We start from the raw sequence: 22,918 nt of genomic DNA, 5'->3' as shown, positions 1-22,918 counted from the left end.
TGAAAACACACACACTTCAGAGAAAAAGAAACACAAACCAACACGACACACACACACACACAACCAACCTGAGTCACGCACTGTGTTTAAGTTGGCATCACATCAAATTTGCTGATTTTATAAACCGTAAATGTGAAAATAAAAAAGGTTTTGTTGAATCCAACTATGGTGTTTATGTCTTTATTTGTTGTGGAGGAATAATAAAGTCAACAGACTTAAAGTAAATTTAATTTGGAGCTGCAAGCAGAAATGCAGCAAACTGGTAACTCTGGAGTAATCGTTTCCTGTAAAGGGATAGGCACGTTATTTCAAGTGGAGTCATGTGGAGAGCTTATGTGCAATCAGTATCTTACACAGTGCCTACAACTGTCAATGGGAATCAAAGGCAACATCATTGGATCAACTTGGTTTCACAAGCAGCTTTGGTGTCCAAGAAATAGAAACCAATAAAAAGGATTCTACTGTGAGGGAAACTCATTTCTCACTCCAAAATCAGATTTTTGGAATTTACTCAAAAATCCCAATTTTTGATTCTTGATAACTGGAAAATGAAGTGTAGAAATAGCAAATATTTTTTCCAGACTTAGGCGATTTGAGGTCAACTGAAATCGCCTAAGTCTGAAATGTTGCTAAATATAGCAAGAAAGTCAGAGTTGACAACAGAGGGGTTACTAACTGAACGTGCCGACATGACTTGGTGCGTTTGTCAGTCAAAATCTCTCAGAGCAGAACAAAAGAGGACAACGATCAATAAGATCGACTTCAGATGTATCGACTGATCCTCAATCTCCTAAAATTAAGAAAATCTGGGTGGATTTATCAATTAACCCCTAGATAAAAATCAGAGTATCCACATGAAAACCTCATCGTTTGTACACGTTATGCTGGTTTCCTGTAAAGGTGCCGTAAAGAAGTTTAAAGAAATCACTCGCCTTTTTAAGAACATTTTATTTGTCGTTTCAAAAAAAAAAACATTGAATACAATAAAAATAAAAAGCAGTTTCCTCCAAAAAAACTTGTTTCAATGCAGCAATAGGACGGTTAAACAGACGAGAATTAACAAGGTGATCACAACGCGCTCGCCAAACCTCTGCTCCTCTCTAGAGGCCGGCGGCGTCTAGAGAAGCTGCATTAAGCTAAAGCAACAAGGGAAGCAGAAATATGAAGAGGACAGTAAAAACACTTGAATCCTTGAAATTTAGAATCGCTAATCTTTTCACCAGAAAGATTAAAAACAACTAATCCGACTAATTCACATGGAGTTAAATCTAAATCCCTTTTAATCAACGTTAGACTGAAGTGGCCGGCTCCCTTCGAGGCGCCACCTCATCGCGAAATAAGGCATCAGAAACGGCTACACATGCATTCAGCTACTACGATAGGAGCGCCGTGAAACATGGCTGCCACAACACAAACACCTACAGGGCTGCAGAGGGAGGGAAAGAGTCTTCTCTCTCTCTTCACAAACACCGATGTCTGCTCCAACTCCGAGGTCAGGGCGGCGTCTCGACGGCTGCACAGATATCGCAGAGGAAATTGTGAGGTTGTGGCTGCGCGTGAGAGGAGCTTCGGTAAACGGTGATATATTCAGAAGGCTGTCTGAGGAGGTAGAGGGGAGCCGGAGAGAGGGATGACTAGCAGGGAGAGCGGAGGAACGGAGAGCAGTGCAGGTTGGCGTTTATGTGAAGGTCAGCCCAGCTTCGTTGTAGACCTTGAAGACCTTCTCGATGGCGTTGACGTAGGCGGCCGTCCGCAGGTCCAGACCCAGGTTGTACTTGCTTGCTGTGCGCATGATTTGCTGCAAAGGCAGATGATAGAAAACTTATTTATTTTTAAAATGAGAAAAACAGAATCACCTACAGTATATAATGTTTCTATTGATTTAATTGGTGCAAAATCAACTAATAAGCAGCTTCAGAAAAGAAAATTTATTTGGAAATGTTGCTCTCTTGTACTGCGAAACAGCAGAAATGATTCATTAGAACATTTCTACTTCATAAATCAGGGGTGTCCAAAGTGCGGCTCGGGGGCCATTTGTGGCCCTTTGAGTGATTTTGTGTGGCCTCAACTGTAATTCAAGATGGAAATAAATCTGATCTGTCCCGGTGGATGCAGGTGCAAACTTTAATTTTATTCAGGGTGAAATTATTACCAATGTAGTTTTCTAATACTGGGAAATGTCAAGTTTAACACAAAGACTTTGCTGCACCATATCAGCTTTTATTTAATTTATTAAACGTGGTTAAATAAAGCAAGTGTTTTGAAAGATGGTGACCTTTATAAATCTCACGTGGGCAGTGACAAAAAGTTTGGACACCCCTAACAATAATGAAGCAGACTCAAATCTCCTTAGTCCTCCACTCATTTGGGCTCATTTCAAAACAGAAAACACTCAAATTCACCAAAAATTTACAAGTAGTACTTCTTGTGCAAGCTGGGAAAGAAACACACAAAGACAAAGGAAGGAGGAAAGGAATACCGGAAGAAGGAAAAAAGATCTTATTGCAATGTGAAGCTCCAATAAAGTGTTTAATTTAAAAACTGTTTTGTTTTTTAAATTGGTGCATTAACTGAGCAGCTTTTAGTTCATAACTTCTGCCTTCCTAACTTGGTGCCAAACTCACCCGGGCGGAGCGCTCCATGGTGTAGGCCAGACCAGAGTGAACAATGTCCTTCTCCGAGGCGCCCTGCAAATGAGGATTATTAAACACCAAATCATGGAGATGCATCAGTTTTCTAAACCTAAAATATCATAATGAATGATGTGGCTATTTTCTGGAGGCAGTGCTTTCTGGTACAGATCTTGTAATGTGTCGATGTTGCTTTAGCTTAGGAGAGCAGACGATACTCACAGCAATTCTGGCCTGGAAGTCGGCGGTGGGAACGATGGGGATGGGTCCTCCCTGCTTCCCAAACTTCCTCTCTAGACTCTCCTGCACAGACACTGGAAGGAGGCAACAGGGCAAGAAGACAGACGTGTGGATTCGTTTAGAGCTTTTTAAGATGCTTTCATAACAAGGAGACATGTAACAAAGACTAAAAGGTAGAAATGGCCAAAGATGCAGCATTTACCCCTGAATAAAACAGAAAAGTACCTCACATGCTTCACAGTAGAAACATTTGTCCCACATTGCTCACTTTGAAACCTAAAATCAATACTAATGTTGGTAAACTCAACTCTGGGATGACAGATGTGAATCAAAATGTGGGGCGGTGACTCAAAGTGGAACATCTGGTCACCCAACACAGGGCTGCATTTTTTATAACAAGGTCATTGTTTTCTCTACGAAAACATATCAGCAAAACGTTGGTACTTTAAATCTGGAAGTTCAAGGCAAACTGGTTCTACAAAGTAAGTAAGTATCTTACATGCATGGTGAAAAATAAATTTACCCCTATATGATTGGCTGCTATGAAATACAGAGAGGGTATAAATAAGCAGGAAAAGGCAGGAAAGAAACACCAACACTGTTGGAAGCTGCTAGTAGAACCACATCAGCCACTAAACAGGGTAAGATGATTTCTATTTGCCTTCACATTTTTTTAATCACATTATCATTACTTTTATTTCTTTTCTTCATGACACAAGAACAGACAAAGATGGACCACCGTGTATTTTAAAGAAATAAAGAAACTGCTTTCAGAAGATATTTAGCTTTTTTCTTTCATCATCTTGGATCCATCTTAGCCATTTTTATAATTTCTTTTTAAATATTTGTTTTTAGGGAGCTACCCAACATTGAACCATTAAAAATCTGAGAATTTTTTTTTTTCATTTGACCAAGGAAGCAACTGTAAAATATTCAGATCAAAATCATTGAGTTCATTTCTGAGGTTTCTCCCTGTGTTTTTAGGAAACAACTGAAACATCCATCAGCCTGTTTGTCTTTGCCACGAGTTACTCTGAAAAAATGGCCGAAGAGGTAAGTAAAGCTAACTTCCACTGTGATCCCTCTCTAATGGAAGTGAAAAATGCAATCCCTAACCTTCTGAAGGTTCTTGGGTAGTTTTTCTGCCAATGTTCAGTCCAAACACTTTGTGTTAAAAACAGAAACCTCATCTAGATGGTTTTTTTACTCTGTCAAAGTGCCCAATAAAGTTATAATATTGCTCGTTTGGTTTTTCTTTTAATATAGATACCGAGTCATTTCATATACGCTGAAGGCAGAAGAGAGCCAGGAAAAAGGAAGGATCGACGAGCGCAACTGGAAAATGACCCAAATGTTCTGTATGAACAGGGAAAAGTTTACTTGTTTTACACTGAGGAAGTTAATGTGTGGAGAGAGGAATTTCAACTGTTGTTTCAAGATCCAACAAATGTTTGTTATCAATGGGACACAGATCACGGCACCATTATGCTATATGAATCGGGGATGTGTGTGATCCATGGCAAAAGAACAAAAAGGGAAAGGTTTTTGGCATGGTTTAGAAGAGCCATACGAAGAGTGAGAGAGAATTGACAGACTTCCTCGTGAGCAATAAATTGGTTCACCTGACATCAGCACCTGTATGACAAGTCAGCCACTGCTAACCTCAAGATCATTTAGAGATGGCATACACTTTTAAATAAAACTGTCAGATACAGTTTTGTTATCCCTTTTTTTTTCGTTTCGATGATGTTTGATGTGACATTTTACTGATTAATCACTTTTCTTCAGATTATTCCTCAACATTTTTCTTTTCATAACCATATTCTGGAGGTCATGTTAGGACTGCGGAGCGTTTTGTACTCACTGAGAAGGTGGTAGTTTGAGTCTCTCTCGTACTTGAAGGTCAGTCTCCCATAACTGACATGATTGAGATTCTTGAGCCACTCGAAGTACGACACAGTCACACCACCAGCGTTCAGGTACATGTCCTGCAAAGAAGAACAACATCATCATGTAGTCCTGATCGTTGCTACTTGTTGAGAACAAAATGTCTCCTGCAACCAAAACTGTGCTTCAAAATTTGATTTGATTTCTGTTCAATAAAAATTTTCCTGTGAAATTTTTGTCTGTAAAATTATTTAAAACTACAAACAGGACCTTAAAACAAAAACACTCTGCTTTAAAGAGAAATAAATACAATAAAAAAGTCACTTCTTCATGAGTTTGTCTCTGTTTATATGCATATATAAATAATAACGTTGGCATTAAAAATAAAACAAACACTTGAAAAAGTCACCTGCTGTTATAAAACAATGTAAATGCATTTCAAAGAAATAAAAAGAAGCAATTAAAGTGAATACAAAAACATTTCTTGGGCTCAATATCCTGCATATTCTTAGATAAATAATAAGAAATCAAAATCCAGAGCACAAAAAAATTGTCTAAATATCTTTGCTTTCACAGCAACTCTCAACATTAACAGGGTTAATATATGTTTATGTATAACCAGTGACAAAAAGACGTATTTAAGTTTTCCATTTAAAGAAAACACCTTCAGGGAACTTTCAGTTCATGCAGAGTTTTTACTTTAACGTTTAAGTTTTTATGTCTTTTCATTTTATTTCCAGCTAAATCACAGTTGATCTGAGTCGAGATAAATTCATGTCTGATGCAGGCAGCGGTTTGTGGTTTGTTTGAATATTTGAACAGGGAAACATGAATGAGCTCATCAGGGTAAAACCTCAACAGGTGATGAACCAGTTAAATTTAAATTCATATATGAAGTTTGTTTTTTTGTTCAATTTAAATAAAATATCTGTGAATTTGAAGCCTGCTCACAGGAATAACCATGACGTTGTTCTCCAGGAAGATCTTGTCTGCCTCTGGAGTGGTGGGTCCGTTGGCTCCCTCAGCAATGATCTGACAGAAACAAAAGTTCATCTTTAATGTAAATTCAAAAGGAAACATAAACTATCAGCCACCTTCTGTTAGTAGAAACGAGTGTTCACCTTCGCCTTGATCCTGCGGGCGTTGTTGCGTGTGAGCTGCTTTTCTCCAGCAGCAGGAATCAGGATGTGGCAGTCCGCCTCCAGGATGTTCCCATCGTAGGGCTTGGCTCCCGGGAAGCCCACAATGGTGCCGTGTTGCTGCAAGGAGGGGAGAACAGATATTTTGTGATGTTTATTCACAATAAAAGGTAAATCTAAAGTAAAGGAAGGTAAGGCGGCGGTGCTGGCACCAGTTTGTAATCCTCCAACTGCTTTGGGTCGATGCCGTCTGGGTTGTAGATGGCTCCATCAATCTCTCCAACGCCCACACACTTGGCACCGAAACGGTGCAGGTACCTCATGGAGTGGAGACCCACATTACCGAAACCCTGAGGAGAAAATAAATAAACAGCTGATGGATACAGAGGTAAGACATTTTAAAAAAAAATTCAATTCCCTTCTACAGAAAACAAGTTCACATCACTGAAGCTTGAATCAGCCTAACTAAATTCAAATACTTTGGTGCCCTCTTGTGGCCAAAGTTGGTTCCACATTCTTCTACTGCTTAATACAGTTAACACAGTGCTTTTAAGTACTGAGACTTAAATGTTTTTTTTTTAATTTAGCTTCCAGCTACAACATAAATAATTTGACAACAACAGCTTAATAAAAAAGGTGCATTTCAAACTGCTAGAATATCAGTGAAAAGTTGTTTCAATAAATTTATTTTCAAACGTAGCAATAATCCGGCTCAACTCCATTCAAAGAGCCACAGATAACAGATAATAAATGACTCGTAACGTCCAGAATCCATTTCAGTCATTCTGAATAGATTGTGTGCTGGTCATCGGTTTTCAATCAACTGTTTTCATAAAATTACAACTTTTGTGCCCTTTTCTTCTATTGTGAACAGAACGAGGCGTTTGTTGTCCATCCAGCCTCTCTGGATGCTGTTCAGCCAGATGTTACTTTTTCTCAGCTTTGGATCAGTTATGCAACCACTGAGGACGGTTTAGAGCACTTCATGCTTCCTTTACAGAAATCCTGATCTCATTTTCCTGCAGTATTTGGCACATTCCTGCACTGCCAAAGGTACCAATATGGCGGCTCGTCATGAGGAAGAGGGGAGAAGCCACAACCAGTCATGCAGATGAAGGCCCCTATCAAAGCAACCTGCACCCACTTAAAGCATCAGTGATGCCAGAATGCATCGACTTGCTGCAACGCTGCAAAACACTATGGCTGCAACCATTTTTATTTTAGTAATCAATTATTCTGACCATTAATAGAATAAAAAAATTTGACACAATCTGCAGACTTTCCATTTAACCAACTGAATATGTTTATGCTATATTAGAAATATACTTAAAGATGAAAATAAACAGTTCAATTCCTTTTTTAAATAAGAGAATAAATGTTTTATTTGCCAAAATCCAAAACATTGGCATTCCTTTAATGAATTTGAATCAGATGACTCTAAAGTTATGCCACTTGAGGAGTTTTAGGTCAAACATATTTACAGAAAAAGGTGTTTTTACCTCAAATAGAAAAAATGTATATTATGGCAGTTTTGGCTTAATTACTAATCTGAGTATGTTTTCTTTTAGCAAATGTGCTTTTTTAAAGTCTATACACTTTACTTATCACTTATTAAATTAGTTGACAATCATTTCAATAATTGACTTATTACGATTAACCAGATTAATTGTTGCAGCCCGAAATAACATTATCAACATTATTTTTATTTGAGAAATACTGTATACTGTGCATACAGTAAAAGGAGGCATATAATTCCAAAATTATTTTAAAAAAAAGAGAAAAAGAATGAGAAAGAAAAAGATTCACTTAACAGTACAAGAAATCTGCTCTGTTAATTCTCATGCTAAATCTCTAGGAAAACTAATCTAAGAGCGACGTAATCCTCAGACACAAACAAGAGGATTAGGTTTTAAAAAATCCACATTAGGATTCAGCTGTGGTCTCCCCGACTTCACTTCCTGTCCATTATTCCTCACTGAAACAGCCTGTCTGCAAACCTCATCCCTCCTCACTGATGTTGTAAAAATAAAAGTGTAAAAACTGTAGAATCCATCAACCAGATAACTGATATTTGATTGAATCCAGAAGTCTGAACGGACAAAGTAAAGCTGCAGCCACCCAGCAGGCATTTTACAGAGTGAAATGCATCAGGGCGGCGTATCGTGTTGCATTGTTGTCTAGAGAGCCGATCATTATAGAAAGCATTCTGGGAAAACAGCAGAGGCCACTGCTGAGGGGTTTTCTACCCACGTGTTGATGTTTAGCAGGTCTGTGTGTGAGAAACCCTCATTAGACGAATAAAATTGGGATTCATGGAGAACGCTGCTCTTTCACTGTTTGCATCGGCAGAAACTCCTCCTTTCACACCTGATACAATGGTGTGTCTGTTTCAGACAGAGCGGTGAGTTTACTGAATGTATTTTAAACTTGATGGCTTTTCAGCCAAAGAACAGATTTTGGCTCAAATTGCAGAAAGCTGAAGAGGGAGGCTCTTCCTTCTGTTTACTCATTCCTCTCTTACTGAGTCATCGTTTTCCATGAGCAGAGAAGGGAAACGTCTGACTGTGGTTTTCAGCAATCCATTGCCTTCACTGCCCTGCACAGGCATTCATCACAACCAGAAAGTCCAATGTGCTTAAGGGAAATTTTATATAACAGGAAGTAGCACGATGCTGTAGAGAAGGAAGTAAAGAATGTGTTCGTTTCTAAATCTTTTCACTAATGAAATCCTGGATGGTCTGATTCAATCAGCCAACAAAACTTTGTAGAAACACTGTTAGCTACAAGCATCTACCAGCTGTTTGCACCTAGACTGAAACTTTTCCCCAGTCGGTACTGAACCAAACTCCAGCTCAGACTGGATGGAGAACATCAGTCATGCTGCAGCATCTCCTTTAGATTTAGGACTTTACTTTGACTAGACCCGTTTAACGCATAAAAACAGACCAATTCAAAAACTATCACTAAGTGAAACACGTTATATAGATTAATTACACACAGATGGATGTTTGAAGGTAAGCTTTCAAAAACTTTTCTGGTAGCACTTTGGTGTTAAAAAATAAAAATGAAGTCACACAAAAAAACTAAAAAAAAAAATGTTCCAGTTACGTTTTCTGGTATTTAGCAACTATAAATAAGTTTGGTAATTCTAAGTAATCTAAAACAAGAAAAATTTCGTCTGACTTCTTAATTTCAAATAAGGAGAAAAAAAATGTGCATCTTTTTATTAGGTGTATGAAAATATCTGGTTTCAACATCAAACAATGTTTTCCAAATTTAGGCTTTTAATCAAACGTTACATTTAAATTTATTGCAAAACTGAATATCAAACATTTTCAAAACCTTGAAAACACCAAATTGAAATTCAAGCATGTTCACAGATTTCATAGTAGCAGACTTATGAATTTTATTTCAACAACGGCTTCCTATATGATAAAATTTAATTCCTTCATTCCATATAGTTACCTACAAATATGCTTTTTTGCTAAATCATAATGTTTATAGTTATCTCACCAGCACCACCAAACGTCACAATAAAACTATAAGTCCATGTCCCCCACACTAACTTACAGCAATAAAAACCCTAAACGTCGGCGTACCTGGATGACGAAGGTCTTGTCCTGGAAGCCCGGCGTGAGGCCCACCATGCTCATGTAGGACGCCTCGTTGATGAAGTTCTCGATCCCGTGGAAAACTCCACGCCCGGTGGCAGAGATGCGGCCGTGGATTCCTCCCTGACTGATGGGTTTTCCTGTCACACACGCATGGGCGTTTATGTCCTGCGAACACACAAGGAAGATCCAATTACATTTCCCTCTTTACATAAATACAGATATGGACCAAATGTTACAGAAGTTAGAACAACTGGTGGAAACTGTTCAGTTTTAAGGACTTTTCTGCAGTTTGTGGATCGGCTCTGACTCGGGTGCCGCATGCTTGGCATACAGAGGCTGCTGCTCTATTTAATGCACTGCCATCTGTGCAGAAAGCTCAACAAACATCAATACAAGCTACCCACAATCCTCTGCTCTCAGCTATCCTGCCCAAGAATCTGTCACCTTTACAAACTCAGTCAGGGGGAAACTAGGCCAAAGGGGGCAGGAGTGCACTGGCTTAAAGGAGAGAAAAGTTAAACAGTTATTCATAATTCAAAGTTTAAAAGATTTTGCCTGCTTATTGCCATTTACAATTATTTTTGACATATTAATAAAAAGAGAGAGTGATTTCTATAAACTCTCCATGCTATAAAGGTCTAAGTTTTGAAAATTGAAATGTTAGAGAGAGGAAAGTGTAGTAACCTTCTTTCAGCCAGTTGCCTCCAATCACTCTGGTTTTATTTTTGCAACTTATTAGAAAAATACGTCATAATTCAGGAACAGTGTTATGAGGTTTGAAACTCGAACTCTTAAAATTATAAAGATGAACTTTCCCGTAATGTTGAATCATGAATACATCATTTAAAAAAAATAAAGCATGCATAGTTAAAGATAAAAGCAGCAAATTATTATTTTAGAGCTACAAACAGAAGAAGTTTGGGTGGATTCAAGTATTTGACCTCTGACCTGAAATGCTGCTGCTTGCAGCTCCTAACATGCAGAAATTCCCATCATACATAAACAAGTTCAATACTAGGAGAGTTCAAAAACTATCTAATGCACTATTAAAAGTATTTAAGAAAGAAAAGGAAAACAAAGAAGTGAAATCAGATTTTCTTTGATTATTTCTAGGGAAACTGTGATAAACGGGGAACAGAAAAAGGCTCTGGCTTCGGTTTCAGAAGCTGCTGTAAGGGAGAAAGAAAGAGGAGGAATGACTTGTTTGGTGAGCTGGGAAGGGAGGGGCAGGAAATTAGCGCTCGTGGTTTACATGTGACTCATTTCTTGTTTTTAATTTAGCCTATTTTTAAAAGGTTTCCACCACACTCTCCATCCAAGTCAGACAGGGTCAGTTGTGCATGTTGGAGAACTCACAGTGTGTGCGATGGTGTTGGCGTAAGTGTCGGCGATCCAGGACATTTCCCTTTCTCCGGTGCTCATGTCTGGCGCCGGGACATCGATGCCAGGCCCTGAGGAATGGAGAGGAAGGAAGAAGAGAAGGGAGGGAGGGAGGGAGGAGTGGAGCTTCAGTAAATGGTGCAGGAAGGCTTTGATTCACAGCAGAGTGGAGAAAAGATGGCCTGCATGCTTTAAACTGCAGTGAAAATGATCACATTTCAAAATGGATGCAAACAACCAACAACAAAACACTCCACTGTGTTTGAACTGAACACAGCAAATATTTGCCTGTATTCAGTGAAGCTGCGTAGAAGCAATCCCCAGGCTGAACCGGCGCACCAGATTTGTTTGTATATGTTGGAGCAAAGAACATTTAAGGAGAAGAAAAACGAAGGCATGTTCCTTTCTATTTGTTTTTCACGTTTGTTTGAATCTCCGTCTCACAGGTTTTTGATTTTCTTCACTTTGACCAAGTAAATTTATTTACCATACAGGCCCACCTCATTAAATCTGATCATCAATGAAAAGTCGATTCTTTTTAGTAATTTTATTTAAAAAGTTAAATATTATTCAGTCTCTCCAGGGTGTTTGCAATGTTTATGATTGTTGAGACCTAAAATTACTGATGTTAAGCACATTTTTCAAAAAGTTACAATCCAAGTTGTGATTTTTTCCAGCTTTATTTTTGGTTTTTACAAAAAAGTTAAAATTGCTCCACATAACTTTTCCTTTCCTTCTCTTTTTCTCAGCATGTTATAATCCCTCCGTACCTGAGAAGCCCCTCCACCATCGTCCTGCTGCTGGCCTCTGGTCTAATGTCTCCTCTCTGACTCTTTGCTCTTTCTATCGTGACAAAGATTTACTTTAAATATGTGGAAAGCAAAAGTGAGCACAACTTCTGCACAGAAATTAATGATGATTGGGTTTATTTCTGCTATTAATTAGCTAGCAAGGGATGTGAAATAGGTAATGATCTTGTTAAGAAGCTCAGTATGATGCACTGAGATTGATTAACTGTGCAGCATTTAACCAGGCAAATGTTACCATTTTTGCACACATGCTTTCATCTTGCAGGTCCAGCTTTCAAGAAATAGTTTATTTCTGTTTCATTTATTGTTTTAGTTGTGTTTTATTTTGGATATTTAAAATGTATTCTAGTTAAAGTGTTCTCTAAAGAAATTAAAGTTTATCAGAGAGTGAACTTGTATCAAAATATTACTTGTAAATGGTCTCTAAACAGCAATGTTATTGTTTATTGAAATAATTACTGGAACAATTTATCATCCAGCAAAATATGTTATCGTGAACGGCCTAAGTTTACGGAAAATTGGCGAATGATGAGTGAATTTGCAATAATAGTTTCTATCACAACTTCCTGGAGGGACTGATTATTGAAAAGTTAAATGAATAAAAGAAGATGCAAAACATCTGAACTAAACTTCAGCCCAGAGCACAAAGATCCTCCTTTCAGGTGGAGACGATGGTTTTATTTATCAGCAGGATTTAACATCCTTTTGACAGCAAACACTTTAAACTTTTATGACCGGTTTAATGTGCTTGATGGACCAGCAAATGGACCTGATATAAACCCCAACAGAGAATCTATGGAGTCAAAGGAAAGATGAGACACCAGACTCAATGACGCAGCAGAGACAGAGACGCTTTTCCGCAAAGCCACGACACACTGATGCAGCAATTCATGCAAAAAGAGGTGAATTTACTAGGCAGCACTTTTCAGCAGGCTCACGCTTCTTTACTAAAAATCTTTAAGGATGAGATCCTGTAAATTTCCTGAAAATCTAATTGAAGTTTTCATTCAAACTTAGATTTTATCGTGAATGAGCAGAGAGCCGGAAGAAAATGGAAATATTATTCACATCCTTCACACTAAGATTTGAACCCAGCAAATCTTATTCCAGAGCAAAAGATTTAAAAAACTTACCAATAAAACCCTTTTTGGCCAGTTCAATGGTGAACCTCCTGGTAATCTTCTCCAGCTCATTATCCTGCAGTAAAAAGTTACATTTACATCTTTTCTAGGAAATATAAACTGCAGTACCATCGGTGCTTTCTCATTTTGTCGCCAAAGTCTCTAATAAACTAGAGAAACCTGCTAGATTTGTCTCTTTTTTGGAAAAAAAGAGTCAGTAAAATATATATAACGCCCAATTCCAATTGAGTCTGAAACCACGTGATCAGGCTCGATTTCTGTGATCGGATCGGGGCATCACTACTTTTTATATTCCTACAAAGGGTGCTGGTTTGTTAGGTCACCAAGACACTGCTTTAAGACAAATAGTCTTGAGTCTTCACCTGATGAAGATTTTCACATCGTGTTATGCTTTGAACTTTGACTTTCATGTTTCTAATGTAACATCATAACTCTTTGGCAGGTTTGTCCCACATGTTTGACAGTTTTATGCCCTTCACTCCTTTCTCCATTTGTTCTTTGACAAATTTCTCAACTACATTGAAATTACTTCATCCTTTATCAGTTACAACCCCAGCAGAGTTGCATACAAAAAGTTGTAAAACCTGCCATTTAAACACTTTTATTTCTACAGACATAAGAAAAGGAAGTGTTGGCTGCCTTACAGAATAATTCCTGGTGTTGATCTTTACTCCAGCTTTGGCACCTCCAAATGGCACATCTGGAAAACCAAAGAAAGTGTAAAGAGCAAGAAACAAAGCAGGGAAACTACGTACGGAGCAGCATAATTGGTACAACCAGTGATGTAAAATAGTAGTGATGAAACATATGTAACATATGGAGCTGTAGGTGATGATCAGCAGAGGTTAAACTTGAACTCTTACCAACGACAGCGCACTTGTAGGTCATCAAAGAGGCCAAGGCTTTCACCTCGTCCACAGACACGTCGGTGCTGTAACGGATACCTGAGGTAAAAACAACAACAAGGAGGAAGTTACAGAAAGAGCCACCATAAAGGGAAAACCTGACGACAACACAGACCATCGGTAGAGGAGATCAATATCAGTTCTTGTGCTTAATGAGATGAAACTGTTTCAAAGCTCTAAAACAAGAAAATTATTTTACTTTTTTTCCTGAAACTTTCCTTAAAAAAAAGGGCAAACAGACTTGACAGGAAGCTGTGAAGGCAGAATGAGGACCCTGCGGTGCCAATGATTACACAACAACATATAGGGGTCAGAAATCAGTCGACACTTGGGTGTACTTTGCTGCACGGGTGGAGATTGAGGGAACCAATCACTGCCCTCCGTTCCAAACCCATCCCTCAAGCTACACTCGTCGCTTCCTGTTGTCTGGCGTTTACTACTGTTACTATGGAAACAAATGCCCTGTAATGAGATCATAAAAAAACCAGGGTGGATGTTTCGAACTACTCCATCTTACTGGCACATTGCCTGTGTGAGTGTAATTTAACAGCAGATACAAAAATAGCACAACCAGAGCGAAATCCAAGGACGTCCTGCACGGACAGGAGACAGCGCGTCGTTTTATCAGGATTACAAGAGTTGATTATGTGCGTTCAGAACCAGAAAAGGCTTCAAGTAATTACATATTTATGCGTTGCTGCTGTAGGAGCCTCTTTCCTTGTGTGCCATTACTGGAAAACAGTTTAAAGTTGTAAGCTTAAGAATGAAAAGCATCAGAAACAAAGCACCATCTCTCAGAGCACAGCAGCTGCAGCTCTCCCTCCTTCTTCTTTTCCTTTCATCCAAAGATCAGCAGATCAGACTGAGGCCAGAGGACAGTTTAGAGATCGCTGATCAAATTAAATGGCAGAAGAAGAAAAAAAACATGGGTCCCACACATCCAACCATCCGTTTATCCACCTAACATGCAGCCCACCATAGCAACAGAAACCAAAACAGATCTGAAAACATTCTTCTAAAATAAAGAACAGAATCTGGCTGTTAAAAAAATCTCTCATATCAGAATCGAAAGTACTTTCAGTACTTTGATTAAATTAATTTCTATAGCTAGACTCTGACAGCTCAGCCTATGGATGTGCTGACTCCAACAGTTTATCTACGGATTATTTTTGTGCAAAGAAGGATTCTTCATAAAAAAAAAGAAAATTACAGACAAACCTAAACCTAAATATCCTCTTCATCAAGGTGTCATGCAACAACAGGCTGACTTCAGTCAGAGGCTTCTTCAGATATGATGCAACACAGAGTGCTACCGGAGATCCTTCATAAATGAAAGCAATTGAAATTTATGAAGGTCGAAATCTAACCAAGTCAGACTGAAATATCTTCCAGTATTTGGTTCTGCAGACGGAGATTCGACAAAGAAACCAAAACTCACAGATTGCGAGTAGAGGAAATAAGAACTTCAAACCCACATGAAACAAATTCACTTCTCTATAATCTCTATGAGTTACAACTTTTAGTTTTCCTCTGGGATTAATGCAGTATTTTTTAATTAAACATAATTTCTGTATCCAGTGTTACTTCCTGTGGGGTTTTATTTATCACTACTGCTTCACTTTCATCATCATATTCTTGCAGCAACACTTTTACCAAATTTAATTATTAAATAATAAATTTTATATCCCCGCAATGATTATGAAAAAAATAATTTAATCTTTGGTACATTAAAGTTTAGGTTTCAGAGGGATTGTTTTGTATTTTTGGTGTCATTTCACATTGATTCTGTTCTTTGGGTTGTTTTTTATTAAGTCCCTGTTGAGAGGTTAAAGGTCTTCCTTTTTATATTGTCTACAACTTTAGGTGTTGCTCATAGCTGTGGTACAAAAAGAATGAAGGGATATTTTATTGGCTTTATCTGGGTGCATAATTCACCCAGATAAAGCTAAAATGCTGATATAATAACTTATTTTAAAAGGGTAATGCTTCTTCTAGACAAACTTTGATTAAATTGGAAGTCAAGAGGAACTTTATCAGGATTTTATGGCTCTTTTTGATTTGTCGTCTTCTAAATAGTGAAGAAAACGGGAGAAAAAATATTTAACGAATATATATCGCCAACTTTTTCAAATTAATTGAAATACCTGGAATAAACTACATAGATACTGTGGGAGTTTTTCCAGCTTTAGCATTTGCTGGTCAGAAAACTAATTCATATTTTGCAGGACCGACCTGCTGATCCAATTCTGATCTTTGATGCCCATCTAGATCTACTTTCTATGTTTTTCTAGCAAACTAGAATAAACCCACTCCTCTTGAGCGACAAATGTAAAACATCCCACAGATTTATTGATTATTATATTATATATTATATTATTTTCCAGCCCATGTAAAACTGAACATGCATCCAGATCCCTACAGGTCTGGTAAAAAGTGGCTTTGTCCAGTTTGACATCCATCAGTCACCTTGGATCTTAAAGGGATGGGTGACTGCACGCATACACCTGCACTGAAATGCAAAAACAACCTCTGCACTTTGCAGTTTGCTCTGAACTTAGCCAAGGGTCTGCACAATGCATCAATCATTAAACCATATGAAAGATAACAACTGCTGCTTATGTTCTTATTATCAACAGATCTGCTATGAAAGTCATGCTATTGCATCTCAATTTGATAGTTGGGCGAACCAGAAACAAACTGTCGGCTACTTCAGGGGAGTAAAAAAAAAATATTTGTTTAGACGATGCAGTCCTACATAAAGTACAGGATTTATTTCCAGTAATAATGGTTTAATGAGTGCAGGAACCAATGTTCTGTAAAAAAAGTGATTATCTGACACCTCACTTCTCCTGTTTTAGATCATTTTGTAAATCTTAGAGATTTAAAACAAATACAAATTTACTCGGTTGGCACTACAAAGCTAGCTTTAGTGTTTTTTATTAGCAATTAAGTATTACTACAGAAATTAGGCTTTGATAGTTCAAAAGAAATACAGAGGAAATTTTCTACACTGTCCAGATTTTCTGTTCACTAAACGTCTTGCTCTCTCTCACTCTCTCTCAGCCTGAAAGAACCCCAGAAATGTCAACTGGTTGTAGAAAAAAACTGTTTAAAATGTATTCTTACATCTCCATAGTTCCTTCAACTTTATTTCTGAACACTTTTTGGTTATCAAAAATGGTAAACCAAGTTTTTAATCAAACTTCCTCAATAAATAATTATTATCTTTCCTGTAAAGACTCACTCTATGAGAAACAGCCTGAATAGACCACAGAAATGTGTCAACATGAGATCATCACATTTTAATACTTCCTCAAGCTTCATTTTTATACATCGCACTGATGCTGAACATGTCTAACTTCGGGTCTCCCAATGCTAAGCAGCGTCAGTGTGACCCGGTGACACTCTGTATGGGATTTTCACTGATCAGATTACGCATTTTTGAGTTCCCGGCCGATCAGTCACCAAATTCTCTACATCTCTAGCAAATTGGTGAGAAAGGAAAGTTAAAACTTATGGGGATTGGTTCGACCTGCCTCTGCAACCATTAACCTTTAGCTTACTGGGATACAGAATACAGAAAACAGAAAAACAGAAAAACATGGGATACAGAAAACCACATATTTTGCTTTAAAACGGGTTTTCTAATGTAAACCAGGATCACAACCAGCTCACTGTAGGTTTTCACAATACAGACAGATTTATTCTAACACCACTGATTTTTATAGACTACCTTGAGACACAGACAGACAATTGAAGTGGTAGCTATTCAAAAGGATCACCCATTACTGCTCAGTCATTTAGTAGAGAAAAACATTAGATTTCTGCCTTGTGGCATTAATAGTTAATTGGCAATTTAGAACAGCTTTGATACTAATGCTTTATAGGGTAAACCTAGAAATTTACACCACTTTAGGTTCTCTCCGCAGCAATGAAACTTCTACTCTGAAAGGCCAACAAACACAAAGGTGTGTCCCTTTTCCCTGCCTCCCCTCCAGCAACTCTGCTGACAAATAGTAGTGCCTATATAAACACCCACCCTCATACGTCACGTCTCTTTTTTCATTTAGTCCAGCTCAAATTACTGCTGCTTTGAAACTCAAAATTCAAACCACAAAGCATCCATGAGGCAAAACCTACAAACAGAGCCACTTTGATCACTAGCAGTACTTCTCAGTGAGTCATGTGTTAACAATGATGTGCCTGATGAGTGAAATCATGGGCCAGCATAAAAATATGCAACACTGTAAGCTGGTGATAGCAACAAAACATACTGGCACAATAATCCAGGATGCATGAAGCAAGAATATAAAACAAACACCTACATTTAGTTTAGCTTTCAGTGTATCACATTAGATTATTTTGACTCTTCATAAAGCATTGTGGTACAACAAGCTGATATTGGCTGGTTTATTAATCAGGCTATCTGTTCCTGCATCAAGCCTGCAGCTAAAACACAAGGGCTGCTTGTAGCTTGGCAACTGTATTTTCAAACAATGTTAGCTTAAAAATGGAGGCGCTTTAGTTTCCACAGCATGACCCTCTGTGTTTTTGCAAGTGGAAAAATTTCCAGACAGCCAATTTTGTCTTTCTAGTCAGAAACACAAACATGTATGAGCTCTCTTTAAACCAGCAGAGCAGCATTACTTTATGCTCCATGCAGCAGGATAAAACTCCAGAGACACTGGCATTTTGTTAAAAAGATTTTTAAAACAAGTTTTTAAAACCTCATTACTCTTTGATACATATAACTCATAATTGCTCACAACCTTAACATGCATGAAAGGATTCAGGAGAAGATTTTGGCATCTTAATGTGCTTACTTAAAATCAGCTTCAAATAAAGTTGCTTTGGTAAGTTAGTATTTTAAAGATATTTTATCAGGTTAACAGTATATTTGCATTCATTTATGAAAAGCGTTATTTTGAAGACATTATGAATAAGTATGTTACTACCTTTGTTTCTGTAGCTCACATTTTTGTTCCAGTTGTTGGATTTATAACTACAGTAAGGGCGGAACAATTTATTCACAAACGGCTTCTTATTTGCTGATGTGGGTGGAAGTTTTAAAAATCCCCATTGTTTGAGTTACAACATGCCCAGAATTCACTTTGTAATCCGTTTTATTTACTTTGTGTTGTAGACATAGCCTCAAAGTCAAATTCTGATCTGACAAATTAGGAATGTCTGATTTATCTGGAGCAGAAATTAATGTACGTCCTGATCTGACATAAGAGCACATGCTTTGTCAACCTGAAAAACTGGAATCCGACATGCTAAAAATGTAGTAAAAGTCAAAATGAAAGCAACAATTAATCCCCCGCATAATGTATTGATGCCAACGGTTGAGATTCTCACTGTTCAACTGCAGCAAAGTCAACTTTCTGGCTCTAAAAAGGTAATTATTAGTAACATTATTAATATTTATTCCACCCTCTGTACATAAGTAGTTTTACAGCAACATACCTTTTTTAACTCTAATATTTCAAAAAAAGACTGAGTGCACTTCCTGGATACTTTACCCACATAAAGTTTCTTGTTTTAGTCGAAAATCCATCAGATACACAACTTACAGTGAGTTTTCTTACACATGTCTATAAACATAGTTGTTCTAATGTCATTGTCATTCAATTCACCCCGTTGTACCATTTGAAGGTCAAGTGACTATATAGTAAATGGTAGAAAGTCAATGGAAATACTTTGCGCTGTTCCTCCAAGATATATGTTACCTATTGGAACGCATTACTTCTGAACTGACTGTATGAAATCTGCTCTAAAAATCAAGATTTGCTTCAGCATTTGCTTCATGTTGCAAAAAAAATGTAAAACTTTTTTATTTTAATCTTCAAAATGATAGAAGTTGCACAATATGTTATATTTTTGTTTCTGATGACAATTTTCACAAATTAAATAAGATGTTCAAATCAAATATTTACTCGGTACTTGAAAAGCTTTTCCCAAAATATATTTTTTTACTTTTACTTGAGTAAATGTTTGGAAGACTACTCTTTACTTGGAGTAAAAATATACTGCCACTCTTGCTTCAGTATATTTTTTGGCTACTCTACCCACCTCTGGCTACAATTGTCATGGCAACATGTAAATAAATGTAGACATTATGCTAGTTTTTAGTGATTCAGTTGTGGGACACAGCTTTTAACACATTTTAATATTAAGTGAAGAGTATAAATTACCCAAGAATGTCAAATTTATAAATGTGCAAACAATGTTTATGTTTAATCTACTTAAATGATCTTGGCATCGCCTGAAATGTCTTTAATGCTCTTTCAAACAGATCCTACAACTTTGGATTTTTTTTTCCTTCGAATATCTTTATAATAAGAGTTAAAGTTCAAACTCATTCACAGCTTGTTGTAGCTACATACAAGCACTGTAAGGTCACTGTAAACTATGACACTAGAACGAAAACACTGCTAATTATTCTAAAAACCACTGTTGTGTTCACTTAAAACAAATAAAATATATGAATTTGTGAAGCACCATAAACACCTGCTGGATTGTGTTGAAGTTTGTTGAAAAAGCTAACGTCACTGCTAACTAATGCTACATAGCCTGCTAAAGCTAGCAGCGCCAGAAGAAGAGCAGGTTCTGACTCGGTTCTTACCTCCTTTGCATGGTGTCCTGTGCTGGCTGTGTTGGGCGCGGTACCCCTCCACCACCTCCCACTCTCCGTTATCCCTCTTGATCGGGAAAGACACGCTCAGGACGTGATTGCACGGCTTGATGATGCGCAGGATGCCGCGAACACGGTGCCTTTTCTGCTCGGAGCTCTCCCTGGTCTTCAGGTCCTCCACCAACTTGTCCTCAACGATAGTGGCACCGCGGTCAAAGAACCCTTCGACCATCTTGAAGAAGTTCGGGTCGTCGGGCTGCTCGGCCGCGTCGGCATAACGGCGGACCCGCATCAGGGAGGACGACACCGGGAGAGCGGAGTCAACGCATCCCGAGGCCAGGGCACTTCCCGCAGAGCGGCTCAACAGCTCTCCGAAATAGCGATACATGACTGAAACAAGCTAACTGTGTAAACAAACTGCTAAAGAATTAAACTAAACAACAGGACGATGGGGGTGACGAGAGGAAGGGGGCGTTGAATGAAACACACAGCAGCTCCGCACCGTGTCCCTTCGTCTGGCCGAGTGGGAAAATAGCATGCTGTGAGAGTTTGCTTTAAAAGGAAGCGAGACAGACGCACGCGGAGCGCAGGCACGCGTCCACTGACAGCGCGCGCTCCCGCTTTTAAACAGCCCAAAAATGCCCCAATCACCCAATGGCTTACACCAAATCTACTAGGGCGGAAGCATTTTTTTAATGAGTGAACAAAACAAAAGAATCCAAAACAAAATAATATTTCATTATTTATTACACAGATGTCAAAATAAGGTCTGCGGGTCAAATCATGCCTGCTGCAACTCTATTCTATATGGCCACATAAAATTAACTTTAAGCCCTGCCAGCATGCCCAGGTGAGCCCCATGTGGGGGAAAAGGAGGGCTGATATATGGGTCCCATATGGGTTTGTCCGCGGGTTCCATGATGGCCCCACATGGGTTTGCCCATGTTGTGCCACACCCCACATGGGGCCCACGTAGGCATGCTGGCTGGGAAGATAACAGTTGTGTACTTAGATATTATTTTATCAATCAAATTAAAACAGTTTTTGTTTATATAAGACCAGGGGTAAAAGTAAGCGGGTACAGGGGAGCGGCTCTCTGCTGTAAAAAAAAAATCAATGGGTGCACCCACGAATTAGCCGTGACTGATTAGTTCTAGCACTTAATCAAACATTTAATCGTGTTTGATTAAGTCAAACACGACTTAATTAGTTAAGAAATAGCTCCCCCCGCCCCCCCATTTCATATTGTTTCTGAACCGTTCGTGTTATGCTAGAGCAGGGGTGCTCAATACGTCGATCGCAGAAGATTTTGGGTCGATTTCGGCAGTAGGTGACCAACTGAACGGCGCCAGGACGCTGATACCCGTTTGAAATCATGAATGATGACTAGCAGCCACTGACTTTGGATGTACGCGCGTTTTGCGAGCCTATGTTTGAAGTGCGAGTTGGAGAAGAGTTGCACACCCGTTCAGATGCTTGAAAGTTAACATCCATATTTTGACAGATCCCCGGTCCTTGTTCAGCCCAAATAAGCCCGCAGCTTACGAAGATCACGTTTCCACTGCCAGATCAGCCACAGTTCCAGGATCTGGCGGGATCGTAGTGCCGCTGTTAGCAATGCTAACGTTTTGAGGACGATGGTTCTGTTTCATCTCCGCTAAGAGGTTTTAAAAAGCCCGTAAGCTCGGGCATTTTCTTCATCACCATCTTTGCCGCGTTTGTCTTTTTTTTCTTCCCCTTTCCTTTCTTTTCTGCGCTTCCCTGTCAAACTGTCTGTTGTCCGCCATAACAAGAAAATATTGACTGATGCCCCGCCCCCATACGTAAGATGCGTCAAATTTGGACCAATAACATTCAAGCAGTCATGATCGACGTTTTCCAAAACAAAACATTTTCAACGAAAATCCTCTTACCCAGTGATAAAATTAATAATAATAAAAAAGAACTAAAAGCAGATAAATATTTAATTTGAAGTTAAATGTTTAGCTTATTAACTACATATTTTGTTTTAAGTTTAATATTTAGCTTGCTAACTAAATATTTATCTCAAATTTTAATATCTTAGTAACTTTTATATTAGCAATTATTAGCAATTTAATTGCTAATACTTAGTTTGAAATGTTATCAATAAATTAATAAATAAGATTTTAAAAACACACCTCAATGTTTTGCTTTTATGACTAAATAGCCAAAATGACAGCTTTTTGTCTGTAACTTTACAAAAAGGCACACCATATTGACGTGGCCTTTATATTACATGATTGTTGATTAGAGGGGGATCAATAGATGCAGTAAGTCTCCCTTAAAAGACATGAAGGCCATAAACCATCAAATTATTGAATATTACTCATGTTTCAATGAATGATGAATATGGATTTGGATCAAGATACTGCGTTTGAGGGCAAAGGCCTTCTGCTGTTATTTGTACCGTAGCCAGGTCATTCATTAGCTTACTTAGAGCAACAACAGGGTAAAAGTTTTGTACTTTGTGGTTTGATCAAAGGGTCTCTGTGAGGCCTGCTGTCATCAGCACTTCCC

At 38.3% G+C, this 22,918-nt stretch overlaps 1 protein-coding gene across 1 annotated transcript; it reads right to left on the bottom strand.

Moving 5' to 3' along the window:
- Positions 1–961: 961 nt before the first annotated feature.
- Positions 962–20,957, bottom strand: glud1b (glutamate dehydrogenase 1b). Its single transcript, XM_007562434.2, has 13 exons — positions 20,372–20,957; positions 13,705–13,785; positions 13,486–13,541; positions 12,833–12,896; positions 10,867–10,961; positions 9,496–9,675; positions 6,109–6,246; positions 5,879–6,016; positions 5,709–5,789; positions 4,735–4,858; positions 2,853–2,944; positions 2,625–2,687; positions 962–1,798 (listed from the first exon to the last, which is right to left on the bottom strand). Exons 1-13 carry the CDS (start codon positions 20,766–20,768, stop codon positions 1,679–1,681), a joined length of 1,629 nt encoding a protein of 542 aa, XP_007562496.1. The 5' UTR covers positions 20,769–20,957; the 3' UTR covers positions 962–1,678.
- Positions 20,958–22,918: the final 1,961 nt, after the last annotated feature.

This window comes from Poecilia formosa, unplaced genomic scaffold (assembly GCF_000485575.1).
Source record: "Poecilia formosa unplaced genomic scaffold, Poecilia_formosa-5.1.2 Scaffold136, whole genome shotgun sequence".
NCBI classification, from domain to species: domain Eukaryota; kingdom Metazoa; phylum Chordata; class Actinopteri; order Cyprinodontiformes; family Poeciliidae; genus Poecilia; species Poecilia formosa.
This window is presented reverse-complemented; position numbering and strand designations above follow the sequence as displayed.